General features: G+C 36.8%; 1 protein-coding gene and 1 non-coding gene across 2 annotated transcripts in view; one reads left to right on the forward strand and one right to left on the reverse strand.

Annotated features, from left to right (window-relative positions):
- Nucleotides 1-1,840: 1,840 nt before the first annotated feature.
- trnai-uau (transfer RNA isoleucine (anticodon UAU)) lies at nucleotides 1,841-1,913 on the forward strand. The gene has a single exon. It is a non-coding gene; the product is annotated as a tRNA-Ile (tRNA).
- Nucleotides 1,914-3,882: 1,969 nt separating this feature from the next.
- Nucleotides 3,883-17,656, reverse strand: part of vegfc (vascular endothelial growth factor c) — a 52,259-nt gene continuing 38,485 nt past the window's right edge. The window contains exons 5-7 of the mRNA XM_088006122.1: nucleotides 10,881-11,017; nucleotides 7,694-8,018; nucleotides 3,883-4,488 (exon numbers count right to left, since the gene is read on the reverse strand). Coding sequence (XP_087862248.1) covers nucleotides 4,380-4,488; nucleotides 7,694-8,018; nucleotides 10,881-11,017 — 571 coding nt within the window. The 3' untranslated portion in view covers nucleotides 3,883-4,379. The remainder of the gene's footprint in view (nucleotides 4,489-7,693; nucleotides 8,019-10,880; nucleotides 11,018-17,656) is intronic.

Here is a 17,656-nt window from a genome sequence, read left to right on the forward strand (position 1 = left end):
AGTCATAGTTTATACATTTTTTTTAACTGAAAGTAAAAATTACTTGATTGTTCTGTAAAATGATACTATGTGGCTGGAATATACATAATGCTGCCTGTTTAACAAATACTGCAAAGATCTGTTACGATAACATCACAGATGTCCTAGAGCACATGTGTCATCTGCAGCTCCTCCAGAGCGCCGCTCTCCTGGGTAACGTGAACCAAGAAGGTTTCATTTGTTAAATCCGCTGGATGAGTTACTTCCAGCGGTTTCTAATTCTTCGCGTTCCGCAGTGGTTGAGCAGCGCACTGCGCATGTTACAGTCTAATTAACTTTTGCATTGTCATTTATTTCCTCAAGATAAACTACAGCTCCTCAAATGGGTTAACACAACGTTGCATTCTCTTTAGTTTTCTCTGGTCTGTAATGGAGACTTGAATTTAACGCTCCATTTCAACTAAAGGTCTCTAATGCGCTTCCTAACCATTTTTTATTTTCAAGTATTGATTTTATTTTTGAACCATTTTTAATTTTGAGATGTTGATTTTATTTTTGAACCATTAAAAATGGTTCACAATTTTACACTTTTTTGATTGTAAAGTGTTGATTTTATTTTTGAACCCTTTATTTTGAAGTGTTGATTTTATTTTTGAACCCTTTATTTTGAAGTGTTGATTTTATTTTTGAACCCTTTATTTTGAAGTGTTGATTTTATTTTTGAACCATTTTTCATTTTAAAGTGTTGATTTTATTTTTGAACCTTTTTTTATTGTAAAGTGTTGATTTTATTTTTGAACCCTTATTTAGTTTGAAGTGTTGATTGTCTGAAAGACCTTAGACATGAATTGCCCCATATGGGGTTTGAACCAACGACCTCAGCATTACCAGCACTGTGCTCTAACCTGCTGAGCTAACTCACCTACCTTACAAACTGTTGGGTTTCCATGGATTTAAGAAGAACTTACATGATCTTACCACAATGAAGATTTTATAAAAGTGCTTATATTCTAATGTTTTTCCAAACAACATACATAATATTTTAATTCCCAGAGAATTAAAATATTAAAATTAATTAAAATAAGTATTGATTTTATTTTATAGCCATTTAGCCAAGTCTCTGTAGAACCATTTTGTCTGCTAATGACATCTTCAATACAACTTTTTGATCCCAGACTTAGTTTATGGACTGTAATGTGAAATTGGGCACAAGTATAAGTCTGACAGTTTGTTCACCAAGTTACTGTGCTCTCTGAGAGGATCTGTGGTTTAAGTATTTGACATTGTTCCATGCCAATCATTGACGTTAGTCTCTAACAAAATTTGGATCATCTACCAGGAACACTACAGAGAGCATGAGTTTCTGTAGTGTAGTGGTTATCAGGTTTGCTTCACACGCAAGAGGTCTTTGGTTCGAAACCAGACAGAAACAGATTTTGCATGTTATATTGATAACAGGTGTTTACTAAAGGTCAACAAGGGTTCTGTGGTGTCATGGTCTGTACTCTGAATCCAGGCATCTGAGTGCAAACCTCAGTTGACATTTTCATGCGTTGCATCTCACATCATCAACTTTGGAACCTCAAACTGAAACAAAGCAGAGAAGTTCAGTTCCTGTAGCGTAGTGGTTATCACGTTTGCTTTACATGCAAAAGGTCTCTGGTTCGAAACCAGACAGAAACAGATTTTGCATGTTATATTGATAACAGGTGTTTACTAAAGGTCAACAAGGGATCTGTGGTGCCATGGTCTGTACTCAGAATCCAGGCATCTGAGTGCAAGCCTCAGTTGAAAATTGCATGCGTTGCATCTCACATCATCAACTTTGGAACCTCAAACTGAAACAAATCAGAGAAGTTCAGTTCCTGTAGTGTAGTGGTTATCACGTTTGCTTTATATGCAATAGGTCTCTGGTTCAAAACCAGACAGAAACAGTTTTTGTAGGTTATGCATCTATTGGGGTGCAGTGAGACAATAAGAGCCTTCCTCTTTCGTGACGGTTCATTTACCAATCGACTTCAATGTAGGCTTCTTTGAAATCGAAGCTATTTTACTTCAATTACCAATTGGCAGTTCTATGGCGTAATGCTCAAGGCCCGTGGGCCACATGTGGCCCCCCAGCATTTTGTTGGCCGATGATTGACTTAAAATAGGTTTTGAGCACGAATTGACTACAAACTACATCTCCCACAATGCATTCCGATTGTTACCAGCCAACATTACGGCTTCTTGCCACTAGAGAGCAGCAGAGTCACCTCAAGCTGCTTATTGATTTTCCCAGCGAATAAAACTGAGACATCGACAAGCTAACATCAAAAAGTCCAAGAAAAGATAAATTGATTTACAAGTAAGACTGTGAATGAAGATGTGTGTGAGTTGGTGTCAGGGCGGCAGGTCGCGCTAGATGTTATCTTGACCGACAACATAAAAAAAATCGGTCATGTACTATTTTTATCCGTGAAATTACAATCATATTAACATCGGCTAATTAGTCGATTAGTCGCATTTTATGCAGTTTAGTTAATATTCACCGTGAATCCAGAGCCCATCACAGATTAAGCAGATAAATGTATCTACATTTTCTCGTAGTGACAAAAACCACCCCAATAACTTTTAATAAATTAAATTAAGCGACTTCACTTAAATTAGCATCACTTCACCCGCTGGGGTCTGAACGCACTTCCTCCTGGTTCCCATCTGCAGAAAAATCTGCGCTAATTCATCAGTCAGTTGGATCGGTCTGATCCAAACAGATCAACTGAACTCTGAGTATTTTACCCTGTGCGGTCCGGTGTGCGCTTTTACCAGGATATTTATTTATTTATTTATTTTCGTGGTTTCGCTTCTCCGAAACGGACAGATGTTACGTCTGCAGCTCCTCCAGAGTGCCGCTCTCCTGGGTAACATGCACCACGGCTCCATTTGTTAAATCCGCTGGATGAGTTACTTCCAGCGGTTTCTAATTCTTCGCAGCGGCGGAGCCGCGTCCGCAGTTGTTGAGCAGCTGACTGCGCATGTTACAGTCTAATTAACTTTTGGATCGTCATTTATTTCCTCAAGATAAACTACCGGCTTCTCAAATGGGTTAACACAGTGTTGCATTCTCTTTAGTTTTCTCTGGTCTGTAATGGAGACTTGAATTTAATGCGCCATTTCAACCAAAGGTTTGTAATGCGCTTCCTAACCAGACGCTCCAAAGCGTCCGGTCCATAACTCTTCAACTCGCTGTCAGCTCCCGGTCAGAAAGACGCATTTAGTTCAGAGACCATGAGATGATATTCAGAAAGGATTTTTAAATTAATTGATTTCAGTTGCCTCTGAGACTAAATCTTTGCGTAAAGTCTATAATGTCTGCCCATGTGACTTGTTTTTATTATTTGTTTGCTTACCTTTAAACACTCATTTAAATATTGTAATTTTTAAACTGAGCAGTAATTTTATATCCATGGAAACTCAAATGTAATATTTAAAACTTCAATACATAAAATCAGTTATTTAACAATATGAGGTGTTTAATTCATTTTTAACATTGTATTTTCATACATTTATGCTAGGGCTGCCCAAGTCTAGTTTTCCAGAGCTACCATCTGCAGCTTTAGATTCCTTCTCTAACACACCTGGACCATTGACTCATTATAAGCCTCTACAGAACTGAATGAGGGAAGTCAACCTTTTGTCTGGGGTGTGTTTTAGCAGGGATGCACTCCTGATTTGTACCGTCAATGTGGCCCGTTGAGGGGGCCAATATGCTGAAGTGGCCCTCAGTGAAATTGAGTTTGACACCCCTGTCCTAGAGAGACTCTGAAAAGGAGAACAGACACCTGTAAGAAGACACGCCCTTCAGCTGTCCTGTTAGCTGGACCTCATCCTCCCTGCCAATCAACTGCTGCATCCAAGACAAGATTTATTACAACATCCAGGATACTTTATTTTACACACATATACTTAACATACATGATACAAAAATATTGATCACAGTGTATTTTTATAAAAAATACAGAAATTGCAATAAACGAAGGATGAAAATAGCATTTAATAAATAATATAATCAATTTTTCACATCAGAATACTGAGACAGAATTTCCAAATATTTTAAAACGCATTATTTAACCAAGTTCGAGTGTTGACTCTTTTAATCCTGCAGTTCTTCCTCCCGTCTTGTCATTCATTCTCCATTTAAATGTCCTCAAAAGAAAATCAGTGCATTTTTCACCTTTCTATGTTCAATTTCCAATAATTTGCATTCCAATCCCAACGGTTTCCCCAAGTCCATCAGGATCCACTCACTTAGCTGCCACCATGGCTGATAAGAATCCTGTTGACCAGCAGGTCTACAAGTGATAGGTGATGTATTGAACTGTTTAAAGTTTGCATCTTGATGGCGAGTTATGAGCCAGATATTAGTCCAAGCGCCTCCAATGCGAGGGGACACAGCGACACACCTCCTCACTGAAGAAGAAACCTGCTTCACACTTCCGTCTCCTCACCTCACATGGAGGCCTAAGACAACTGCAATTAAAAAAGAAGAAAACAAACAAATGTAACAACAATTAGTCAGAGAATAAAGATGAGGAAAACAGGTGTGGTGTTTTGAGGTCTTTGTCCACTAGCGTTTTATGCGTCTGTTGTGAAAAGTGGCTTTAATGGAGAGAAATGATCAAATGTTCTTGTGTTGGCCTTAAAAATGTTTTCTTACTTGTCCTCAGTTTTCAGAATATACGAAAACAGAAACTTAAATTATAACATAGTAAAATCTTCCCTGTTCCAGATCTTTACGTTCAGTAATCTGAGATATGGTTACAAAGGCTGGATGTATCTCCATTTCGGGGTTGCAGATGAACATTAATGATGCCATAATGAAATTGTCTTGTTTAGGAATCGTTACAAATTATAATTATTGCAGTCTTATCAGTCATGGTGGTGCAGTGGTTTCTGCTGGTTTGTTTTTCTTCTTCAATGTCTATTTATTTAGACACTGAATAGAGTTTATTTAGAAAAATCCATTGAAGAGACGAGGCAGTATACCTCAAAGTGATAAATCAGGTTGTTTTCACACCAGTTCTGTTTAGTCCACTTTAATTGAACTGTAGTCTAGAAAGTCCAGTTCATTTGGGGAGGTGTGAATGTGCAATCAAACTCTGATGTGGACCAAAAGAACAATCTCTGATCTACCTAAAAATCTAGGTCTTGGTTCGATTGAAGTGAACTCTGATGTGGTTTTACTGCATGTGTGAACCACAAATGAACTGGAGAGCACTCAAAAAGCAGAAAACGGACTAGAGAGCAGGGCATTCTGGGTAAATACAACCAAAATAAACATGTGAGTGGGAGAAATGGTTAAAAGTATTTTGCCAAAGACAAAAATCTTTTTAACCAACAACAAAACAGATCGCACAGTTTCACCATGTTTGTTAATTGTTACTATAACTCTAATTAGCAGACTTCTGTGACTCTAAACAAGGCTAGATGGAAACGTAAAATGGACTGATGTAATCAGAGACATAATCATCTGCACCAATGCCATCAAGCAGTGCTCTCTGATAGCGACAGTAACTACCAACTTACTTATTTCATGAGGTTAAATGTTACAGATGGAATGTAGACGTCATATAGGAAAAAACAACAACTACCAGCAGGGCAGCCTGGCAGCCGCTTCATCCTGCAGGAGCGCAGAGCGAGGGTCGTTACCAAAGTATTATGCTGAGTGCTCTAACAGCCGAACACAGCAGGTGGTGCGGTTCCTTCAAGAGCAGCCGAGACGGCGCGCATGTGTCAGAGCAAACCGGAGAGTGCGAGTCTGCTGTGTGTGCAGGTGGAAGCAGAGCGGCACTAACGAGACTGAAGAAAAGTAAAACCTGATTTAAGTTGCATAAGCAAATGCTGTGACTCTTTAAGCTAGAGCTGATACATGTGTTTCCTTGACTAGTTTACAGTAATGGGAATTAATCCTGAAGCAAAAAGCAGCTTTGACCCATAAAGAAAGCATCTCTGCTTCTGTTGACTGTAATGCAGCAGAAGTAGGGATGCTAAAACTGATGTAAAAGAATCTAAAACAGGTAAAAATCTCCAAAGAACAGAAAACCATATGTAATTCAGTTCAATTCAATTTAATTGGGCTTTGCATGGCGCAGACCTGGACGCGGCGCGGCCATCCCCAGTTCCAATCCCATCCTTTGCACTGTCCTGTCAAGATACTGTCAAATGAAGGCCAGTATTCCCAAAAAAATCCTTATGTTATAATTTATTGAGCTTACTGTACTGTTTCATAACTAGGATCAGTTTGAATGTATGTATGATTGAACTGAAATATTTTTTTTCGTGAAGTGCCTTGAGATGACATTTGTTGTGAATTGGAGCTATATAAACAAACTGCAGCAGAGAGAAAAAACAAAAGGAGTCCTCTGTTAGCTTCTAAGTCAGTTTGTTTGATGATGTGAAAAATATGTTGTCACTCAGTGATGTCAGAATATAAGTATGAAATCTGGCCTGTCAAGCCAACTTAAAGTAAGTCAAGATGCGAAAAGAAGATCCCCACACTTCATCTTGTTGCTGCAGCCAAGTTACGTATTTCAATACGTTGGCAGAAGACAACACTACTGAGACAGTTGGGAAAACATATTTCTAATGCATGAATGTGTAAATATCTAATAAAAAAACTATTTGGTTATGGTTACTCAAAGAAAACATTAAGCTAGTGATGAAAAGGAGTCCAAATAAATAAGCAATGTTTTTTGTGCCAGGTCCCAAACTTTGCTGTGTTCATAAATCACTCCCAAACAAGGTCACGAAGGGTCAGAACTGGACAGGATGGATGGATGTGTGTATATGTGTGCGTACTTCCTCCTTTCTGTGGAAGGGAAATTGCTAAGTGACAGCTATGGGAAGTCATTAGCGCACTGGGATCTTATATTTCACACAGAGCTCGATGCTCTGAGCGCTTTGTGCAGCCAGAACAGTGATTTCCTGTGGCTATATGTACATGCTCTGTTCATGTACACACATGTACTAATTAAAATTAGCTTTCATGTGAACATTGGGACCTGAGTGAGGTTTCACGTCCTCCTTCTCCCTCAAATTAAACAAAACTGGTGTCAAATGTTTGTGCAGCAAATATTTTCGTTTATGGCGTTATCATTTTAAAAGATATTAATAAATGTTTCAACCACCTTTCCAATCCCCACATTTAAAGAAAATCAAGTAAATTTACTGTCAACTACAGAAATCTTAGCTACACAAATATAGAAAAATTAATTTATATCAATTTTGCTTGATTTTGGTAATGTAATTTTTTATTATTTTACATGTACGCCTATATTAAAACATACATTTACATTAAGCATGTGGCATATATAAGTATAAATGTATAATAAAATTATATAAATATAACAAGTCTATAAATATATTCAATGTATGAATATAAGCCATTTATTACATTTTACAAACAATATTTTCCGACCTTCGGGGATCAATAAAATATTATATTATCTTACAACACAAAAACATTTGGGACAGAAACATAGCACAGTTGATTGGCACCATATTGTATTTGTTTTTGTAAATGTTCGGGTGCTGGTTGACCTTTGATGGCCTTTAAAATTATAGCGGCACAAACGAGCACAAATGTTTCACACCAATTGTATTTAATTTGACGAAGGTTGGGGTCAGGTGTTAATATCTGGATAAATTCATGCAATGCCTTTACTTTCCTCCTCACCTGCATGTTGCTTGGTGAAACCTTCTTCCTCTCAGAAAACACTTATTTGGTGATTCGTTACATTCACAGGAGCATTTCGTCTTGTTTAGGGGCTGGTGCCTCGGACAGGTCTTATTACACGTGCACTGACAGGTCTCTTTGTTGAAGATGTGGTTCTGGGGGCAGGAAGGAGCAGGCAGCATGTCGCAGACGCACTGGCAAGTGTTTCGGTCCAAGTGTCGCTTAGGCCCACAGTCACGAGTTGGATTTTCAAGACGGCACACACACTGGCAGCTTTCCACATCTAGCTCTTTATCTGGGCCACACAAATCTGATGAGAGTACGTCTGCAGGAATGAAAGGAGAAATGAAAACAAGAGCAGTTTTACTGATATATGCAAAACAATCAGCTCTGATTACTGTGAATAAAGGCTAAAGCAAAAACATGACTTCAATTTTTCCTGATTGATTTTATACAAAGGTAAACAAAATGTTAATAAAACACTATGAATGATGGTGTTTTAAATTTTTACAGCTTCATGTAAAAACTGCAACCACAACAGAGCATAACACATCAACACACTATGAAATTCCTGCACTCTACTTGGATCATCCGTTTCCTCTGGGAGAACACAAATGACTATTTCACGAACAGCAGATTATCTTTCAAAAAAAGAAAAAAAACATGGAGAAAAGCAAGACGTTTCAGAAAAAACAGCAAACAGATCTTCAGTCTGTTCCAGACAGAATCATTATGTGTGTGCATAGTTGTGTGTCCAAGGATGAAACGAACAGATAAAACAGAAAAACACTTTCTGCTGACAAAGCGCAAGATGCTCCCACTCTCTTTGTGCTCTCACTGACTCTAACAATCTAAATCATCGCTCTGACTTCTAAGTGGCGTTCTTATTTTCCCACAGAAAAGTCTGCGCTCAGGCTGAGAACAAAGTTCTTAACTTTTGTTTTTGAACACCATTATGATACACAGCATGCTGCAGGCATGCAGATCTAGGTCTGCGGCTGTGCTGAATGCAATGCTGGAGACGAGGCAGCGAGCACACTGACTAACTGCATCTTAAGACCTGAAATAAAATTATTTATATTGGGTTGTCTACTGGCTGAAAGGAAATGTTTCTTTTTGCTAAAGCAACTCAAGTCTATTTTTCTTTTATTATGTTTCTAAATTACAAATAGCCCTAAAATATTATTAGCACACATGTAGAGAACTTTTTTTAGAATACACACTTTCAGAATATGAAAACAACTCAAGATGCGTGTTCATGGCTTTATCGTGGCCAGTCACAAGAGACTTAATATTTTCATATCAGGTTGTATATACTAAGATGTGTTATTGTGGAGGCAATTTAAAGTTAGGTGGTCTATGAGTGTTTGTTATATGGGGTAAATGGTCCTCAGCCTGAAAAAGTTTCAGAAACTCTGATCTAGAGGGACGGAAACTGTTTGTATCATAAACAATACACACATTGCCCTTTTATGACTAAACTTAATAGTCCACAAAATGTGCTTAATGTTTACGTAAATGTAAGACCATTTAAAATACTTGGCAAAATCAAAAACAAAGGGACAGCAGCTCCAGTTCTGATTCTCACAAACTTCTAATCTGTCCAATCAGTCTGACAATCAGCCTTTTTCCAGTCAATCAGAATCTGCTTCAAAACTTGAGGAAACAAAACCCATATGTTCAATTCCAAACACTGTTAGCTTGTATTTGTACATGACAGCTATTTGTGGAATCTGGTGCACTGAGGTCTCTGCATTCCTCTGTTTTTATTTGTTGACACGAGATCCACAAAGAGTGTTATCAGAGCCAAACACAAAGTAAGGATTCTACAAACACACATTCAGCAAACACTCTGCAGCCATAAATCCTCCTCAGTGAACACAGGAACTTTCCCCTGCAGCTAAGGACAGAGGAACTTGACCTGCTGTAACTGGGTATCACTGTTTTGTGTGTTGTGCAATTTATAGCACACATGCTAACATGCAGCACCCAGCTCACACTGACAACACATTTATTTTCAACTTCTTATTTAAACTATGTTGTACTGATGTATTGTATTGTAAGCACTGGCAACATGTCTTTGGTGTACTGGATCTTTTGTCTGTTGACCACTGGCGAATGGTACCAGCACCCACACATCCCAACAAAACATAAACAGGTGTAGCAAATGGATAGATAGTCGTTGGTGATCCACAGCAGGGTCACATTTAGCAAGGGAAAAATCAGCAGACCACTTAAAATGCTTGTTGATTTTGAATATAAAGTCAAATCATCTAAATATTTATTTAACATTTCACACATTTTCTGAGTGTGCAAAACATCTGCAGATCACATTAAATCAATAAGAGCTCTGTCTGAACTATACGGCTTGTTTAGCCTTGATACTTAACCACAGCTGCAACTGTTTGTCTGATCGTATATCAGTGTTAAAACGTCTCTTTAATCCAGCAAGTGTTCAGCATCAGCTCAAACACAGCTTCATACAGTATTGTTTGTTAGTAAAAGCCGTATGAGTAAGTGCTACATATGCTGTAAAGCATGTGTAGCAAACATGCTACACATGCTACATAGTACACAGTCAACTGTACATACTGCACAGTAATTTAATTTAGTAAAGATAAATTGTAGGAATGCAAGTAATTGATTAATAAGTTAATCTCAAGGTGATTCAACCTTTCAAATAAATAAATATTAATTGATAAGGAGCCATTTTCTTAAAAACTCATATGTTCAACTTCATACCACATCAGCAATTTTTAAATCAGAAGTTGATGCTGATTGAGCGCTATTAAAGTGGAACTTAAGGAATTTGTCGAGTGTTTATATTTCAAAACGGAACCGCATAAAGCGCTTTTTGCATCGCACACTGGTCTTTGTTTCGACTGTTACTTTTCCCATTCTGGTATGGTCCCACCATCTTTATTTCTGTATCAACTGGTTTCACTTAAGGATGACCAGCAGTGCCCTCTGCTGAGTGGCAGTCAAACTGCAACACTGAAAGATCCAAGGGGGTGAGTACTTTTTGTAGGCACTGTATCATCTATGAAGATAAAGGTGAGATACATCAACATACAGTTTTTAGGTCATATTGCCGCCTAGATATGATTTAGATTTGTCTGTTGTGCAGAAAAAAAGCCCAAGCAGTGCCAGATGAACTTTTCTTTGTGAAACGGTGTCATACACATACCATGGTGCTGCTGAGGTGATCGTAGATGAAGCAGTGGTGGAGGAGGGGGCTTAACAACCGAAGCCATGCTGATACACTGACACTGCTTGGTGTTCCACACCTGGCCAGGTGGACACGTCCTGTTGGCTAATGCACACCTTTAGAGGGGGAAAAAAAACCAAACAGAAATCTTATAGCAAAATTACAGTTACCAGCCATTTACATGTTTTTCCGTGTGTAGATTACTGGAAATAAAAGACGTAAAGCTCTTGTATTTACCAACAGAGTTCTTTAAGGCAACAGTGACAATCAGGTCTATAACCTCGTGATAAAGTTAAACATTTAGCATCTGTAAAAATGATCATTTTTTCTTTGTTGGTTGGCTTCTTTGGTCTCAAACCTTGTTTAAAAGCTTAAATTGACATGGCAATGTCCTGTCTCAACTCGCTTTTTCACCCGATTTCACTGCTAATTCCATCAACCGTGAATATGAGTAGCTATTAAGAAAGTACTTTTCCTTTAATTTAATTCGAAGTTTCAGACGGCTGCTAATACAATAGTTACTCTGACTAGTAGTCAAATTAAAATCCCTTTTTAGAGCTTAAAAAACTTTCCAACCTTGTGTAAAACCAGTTTTCATGTAATCTTTAAAAAATCTTAGTTTTAACATTTGATCAGCAGATATTGACAAGGAAAAACATGAAGAGCTTTAGTTTGATAAATATTACTTGTGTTTATGTGACAGAATATTGAGAGAAGAGTTGCTTAGTGTAAGACAATAATCTGCAGAATTGCACATAAATATCTTAGTCAGGGGAAAAATTTCCGAGTTGGCATTTTATTAGGAAGAGGGAGGCTTTAGTGGACGATCTTGGGTGATATGTCTCCAAGTTGCACAATAAAAGAAAACAACAGAATTTTATTTCCTCATGATGTGTTTGAATCTTTATCATTTCCAAGATTTAAGAGCATTGCAGAAACTGTTGTTTTCTGACAGCATAAAGATATCTAGTTTAATGGTTTTAGCTTTAAGAAACTACCACAGTTAGCCGTTTCTTCCATTAAGAAACTGTTTTATTCTGTTTTGTTTAAAAATACACATTCAGGGTTATCCCAGTTAGATTGAAAGTCTTAACTTTGTTTTTATTCCAATAATAATGCAGTTGTGTAAATAATCTTTGTCTTCAGCTTGGAAACTTTAAATGGACAGACATAAAACAGATGGTTTGACTGATCAAATCAACAAATGATGCAAGCAAATTAATATGGAGAAAGAACTGCTGTTTGCTTTGTTACGACCACATGACCTTCAGAGTAAAAATCCCCCAGTTTCTTCTTGCTTATTGCTTCCTAATCAGCCCTTTTCCCTAATGTCTTGTTTACATCATGTCTGGTTTACCTTTACCGCATCTGCCAAAACGACACATGAGCCTCAAAATGTCTCTAGCAAGTAATTCCTGTCTGACAGCTGACAAGACTGTTATTCAGCTTTGGAATGCAACGAAGGTTGCAATGATTTTCCTCTTTGAAGAATTTATGCAACTAATGAACAAAACAGTAAGACAAAACTTTGAATTAAAATCATTAAATTAAAACAGGGATGGAAATTCACATATTTCGTGTTGATGGTGCAGAGCAGATGGTGTGACATTAGTAGTGCTAATTGCTACTGTGCCATAAAATCTCATACGTAATATGTCAAAAAAATTAAATGTTTACAGTAGTGCTGTTACTCAATTAAGAAAAATAATCTGATTAATCACACTCTTCGGCTGCAATTAAACACAAACACTATGTTCAGCTTTGTAAGCTTGAAATGTAAAAATGCACGTTTTCAAAAAAAAAGTCTCAAACTAAACAGCACAGTTTTCCAAGTTTTCATATTCAGAACAGTTAAAAGAAGTCATTTTGTTTCAAACATAATTTAGAAATGGTAATTATGGTTGCGCTTCAGTGGAAGAATAATTCACCATTGTAATAAGTAGGCTACGTACTACATTGGTTTTATCCAAACATCCATCAATGAGATTTTTAAAACAAAATCTGACGCTCGTCGTTCCTCTTTTCACTCGTGTTTGTGACTTTGCATCATTGACCGCAGTACAAGCCCGTGTAACGCCCTTTGGTGTGCTAGATAACCCTCTGCAGACGAGTCCTACTTTACAGACAAAGTTAATCTGCAACCTTGCCATGTTTGAGTTTCACTTAATTTAGTCATACATACAACTTCTTGTACATGGACACAACAGGGAGTTTAACAAAGTCAAACTTCTCTCCTTTCTTTATGTTGTTTCAAGTCTAAATGAATATCTTGCTAGTCGTAACTGAAATTAAAAACATCACATTTTTATCAATAATTAAAAGATAACTTGATATTCTTCTCACCAAAATTAATGTATTATTAATTAGTTAACTTCTACATTTTTGTTTTATGATGTTGACAAATTTTTTCATCAAATAATATCTCCAACACAGCATAAAATAATTCATGCTAAGGCTTTTGTTGCATCATTCCACCATGGCTTATTTCTGACAGTGTAACTCAACGTCTGCCAAGACTCAAGCAAACTTTCAGAAACGGCTAATGAGTTTCAGATGGGATTTTTTCCCCCTAATTTGTCTTTGTAAACTAATTAAACCAAATTAGCACAAAAATTAAGGAATGATCTTCATGCTGAGGTATTCTTAAAGGTTGCGACATGCAGATAATACTAATGAACAGAAAATGAAGTCGTGTCTGTGACATGATGGCAGTGATCACATCTGTCATCATCACGTCTGCACGCAACTGTTGTTCTGTATGCTTTGGTTCACCGTGCTTTTACCCCAGAAAAATAGCAACTCATCTGTTGTGCCATAATAGCTCAATCTTACGGCCTCACAGATCATTTTCTAATAATACTCTAAGAATGCAACTCTCAGCTGTTCAGGCAGAGTGACACAACCATGCAATGTTGCAAAGTAACAAAGTTAACTATGCTTGGTTGAATAAATCACATTAACCTAAACGGTTTTATGCAAAAGCGTAGAGCAGGGGTGTCCGCACGATTCACATGCTGTGACCTAAACACACATTCTCACAACTTCCTCCTGTTCTGCATGGACCTGAACTGCATCCCCACTTGTGCGTATTGTGTCGTCCTGAGGTTTTGGACGTTTTTTAAGTTTTTCTGGATCTGTGCTCTGTTGCCACACTAGAGACTGGAATTAGAAGGGTCACTTTGGTCGAAGTTTTGAAATCAGGGAAGATTTCTGCTCAAGTAGTTCAGCTATACCGGTGTGTGATCTGTAGTCATCACAGACGCACTACAAAGACTCTTGTCTGTAACTCCGGATGGGAGATGCATTGAGTCCAGGAGATGATTTGATTGATTTAGACATATTTGAGATGCATTCTGTGCCTAAAGTTGAAAATCTCTGCACCAAGTGGCCATGTGTGTTAATTGTAATCTGTCAAAATGGCAGCTGGCCTTCAGATCAACTGCCATGATGATCTGAAGCAGATGATCAAAGATGTAAAATATTCAGTTCCTGCTTTCAAATTCCCATTGATAGACCTTCTGTCCCCTGCAAGTAAGGTATTAGCTACCAATAACTACTCCACATAACCTAAAACGTATTCAGTTAAACTACAATGAAGTCTGTTCTGACTTTCTTTAGGTACTTGGGGAAACGATGTCCTGCTTACCCCAGGTTTCCAAGTTTCTAGAGACTGGATCACAAGGTGAAAGGTTGCTCTTCCTGCATGCCACCTGAATTGCTTTATTATTATCTATTATCTCATAACCTACAATGGATTGTGAATATAAGCATCAGAAATATATAAAACACAATGGACCAAAAATAAACGCAAACCCAATGCTGAATTTGTCCAGAAATCAGATAGCTTGTTTGGACTTAAACCAGCTGCCAAGAAAAATACTTCTCCTGAAAACACCAACACACACACATGCACGCACACGCACACACACACACACACACATGCACACACACACACGGCCAATTATAAGAACCACCACAAAGTGAAAATAGTCTGTCTGGAAAGCAGCATGTAGGGACTGTTGACTTGGCCACAGAGACAGCATGCAGCGTGTTTGCAGACAGACAAACAGTTTAAACTTTTGAAAGGGTCTGGCGATAAAAAGAAACAGAAGGTGGTTTCAATTAGAGCTGCAGAGCTTCAGACATACACGGGGAGGGAAAAAGAAAAGGAGAAAAGGGAAAGTTAAACGCTGGCTGGTGGGGGAGGTTTTTCACTTCACCTAATGTAAAACATACGGCTGCTTAAGTGTCCATCCTTACATGCTGACTGATTTGTAGGTGTGAAAATGTCTACAATATGTTTTCCTGCAGCCACAGTTGGACCAACTATCCCCTGCTCTGGGTGTGTACATGTGTGTTTATGTCTAAAGTTATTTTGCAACACAAAATTTGTTAGAATTTTAACAGAAGGTTTGCTTTGCTCTGAGACTGGTTAGATTAGAGATTTTTGTTATATTCTTTAATCCTGTTCCTCGATGCCTTTACTTGAATGCATTTGTGATTTTGCTTGAAACAATATTTTTATTATTGCAGCTCGCCTACTTTCTGAACCAAATCGGTTATTTACTGTGCACTGCAAACCGAAATGACAAAAATGGAAATATAATCCCTTCAATATTAAATAATAAATTATGTCTTTAACACATTTCTACTGTAAATATTGCTGTTTTCTTCCATGGACAAAGAAATCCTTTTTTTCTTTTTTTTATGTTACATTTATTTATAGTCTACATAGCATAAATAAATATGTACTACATGATTTGCAGGTATACTTTTTGTACACAATCTTTACACAATATCAGACAAATTCATGAAAACACAACAAAAAACAGAAATTTATATATATGGTATAAAAATGCGCAACATTTTTTCCATTAAATCAGACTAAACACCTCCTTTTAAGGTAAATTGGGATTCAAAACAGATTTGTATACAAAAAGAGTTCTTAACAGGAAGATTTTTTAAAACATTTTTCGTCTACAGACTCAAAAAAGGCAAACTGCTGAAAGAACAACACGCTCAGAGCCAAAAATATTAACATTTTCCATTTAACATGAAAAAAAAAAAAAATAAATAAATAAATATATATATATATATATATATATATATATATATATATATATATATATATATATATATATATATATATATATATATAATTGTTTGAACATAATTGTTTGAAGAGTCATTTAAGATAACTTTAAGGCATCTGGATGGTCCAAATCTCATTTGATTTATTTAGATTTTTCTATGATGTCACCCAAGATGGAAGTGTTGAGGTTTTGCTATAAAATACATTCAGAGGTAATTTAACTCAAATGTTGTGAATTAATGTATCGAAGGACTGCAATTGTACTGTATGGCAACATTGAAATCTGAAGAACATAATAAGATTATGGAAAGAAATAGATATTTTTAGTAATCTTAGCTGAACTACAATTGGAAAAGTTTAGTCTCATTTAATGTACCTGAGCATACAGCAAACACAACATCACATAATATAGATCAGGGGTGTCCAAAGTGTGGCCGATGGGCCATTTGTGGCCTGTGGATTAAATGTGTGTGGCCTCTGAATATAATTCAAGAGTGGCATAAATATGGACATCCATTTTTTTATTATATTTTTTTCAGTCTATACATTTTAAATGGAAAATATTAAATACAACACAAATTATTTGTCTTGAGTTATCCTTTTTATTATTATTATTACTATTATTTTATTATTATTACGTTATTATTCGTGCCATAAACATCTGAAATGGCTTTACTCAAAAAACACATTTTTGCACACCCATTACATTTGGCTAAATACAGTAAAGTTTGTAAAAGAAAATTCTTATGAAAAACATTTTATAGACTTAAAAAATGGAAAATAATAAGTCCAAAAAGTTAAATAACTGTTAAATAACAAATGTAAAATATCACGTTTTATTAATTGTTGTGCAGGTAAAAGAGAAAGAATTGACAATAATATTTTTGCATTTTTAATTTTGGAAGAAATTAAAAACTTAGGCCCTGAATACTTTTAATTTGGACATTTTAGCTGTCAGTTCAACCACTGATATAGATGAATGCTTCAAGCACAGATGATGCAAACGAAAACGTTGGGGTATTCTTCTTCTATTACATGGGGGAGACTTCTCCAGAAGAAGAAGGTGTTTTAGTGTCAGTGACTGATTTATTACCTCAATGGGTGCTTATAAATTCATCTGGTAATAGCTCTGCTACAAGGTATTGCAACCACCTAAATGTTTTTTTTACTGAACCAAAAGGATCATTGAGCTGTGAGGTTTCATATAAAAACATCTACACATTCCTGCAGCGCTGATCTGTTTTAATCCAGTCAATTAAACTTAGCTATTGTTCTGTTTTCAGAGGACACGAGCCAAAAAATACATTAGGAGCCGATCCCTGATGGGATCCTGACTGTTAGCTGGTCATTAATCACAGCATGCACACAGGAACATACACATTTCATGGACCTGTGAAGTCAATCTAGAGATAATACGAAACGTGTTTCCTTAAGTAACACCCTCAGTGTGTGCAGAGTTAACAGGAAGCTATCAAAGTAACAATAGCCTTAACCACTCAGCGTTTTTAGGAACACCTCCGGTATCCTCAAACGGCAGAGAGGCACTCAAACGCAAAGGATCAAAACTGAGTCAAAGACTTATTTTAAACAGCCACTTACAGCTGGAACAGAGGGAAACACAAAGGAAAGGAAAATAATCTTTAGACTGGATTAAGGTGCTTTT

The sequence above is a fragment of the Poecilia mexicana genome, unplaced genomic scaffold (assembly GCF_051168715.1).
Source record: "Poecilia mexicana isolate PSO_F unplaced genomic scaffold, ASM5116871v1 scaffold_1, whole genome shotgun sequence".
In the NCBI taxonomy this organism is placed as follows: Eukaryota; Metazoa; Chordata; class Actinopteri; order Cyprinodontiformes; family Poeciliidae; genus Poecilia; species Poecilia mexicana.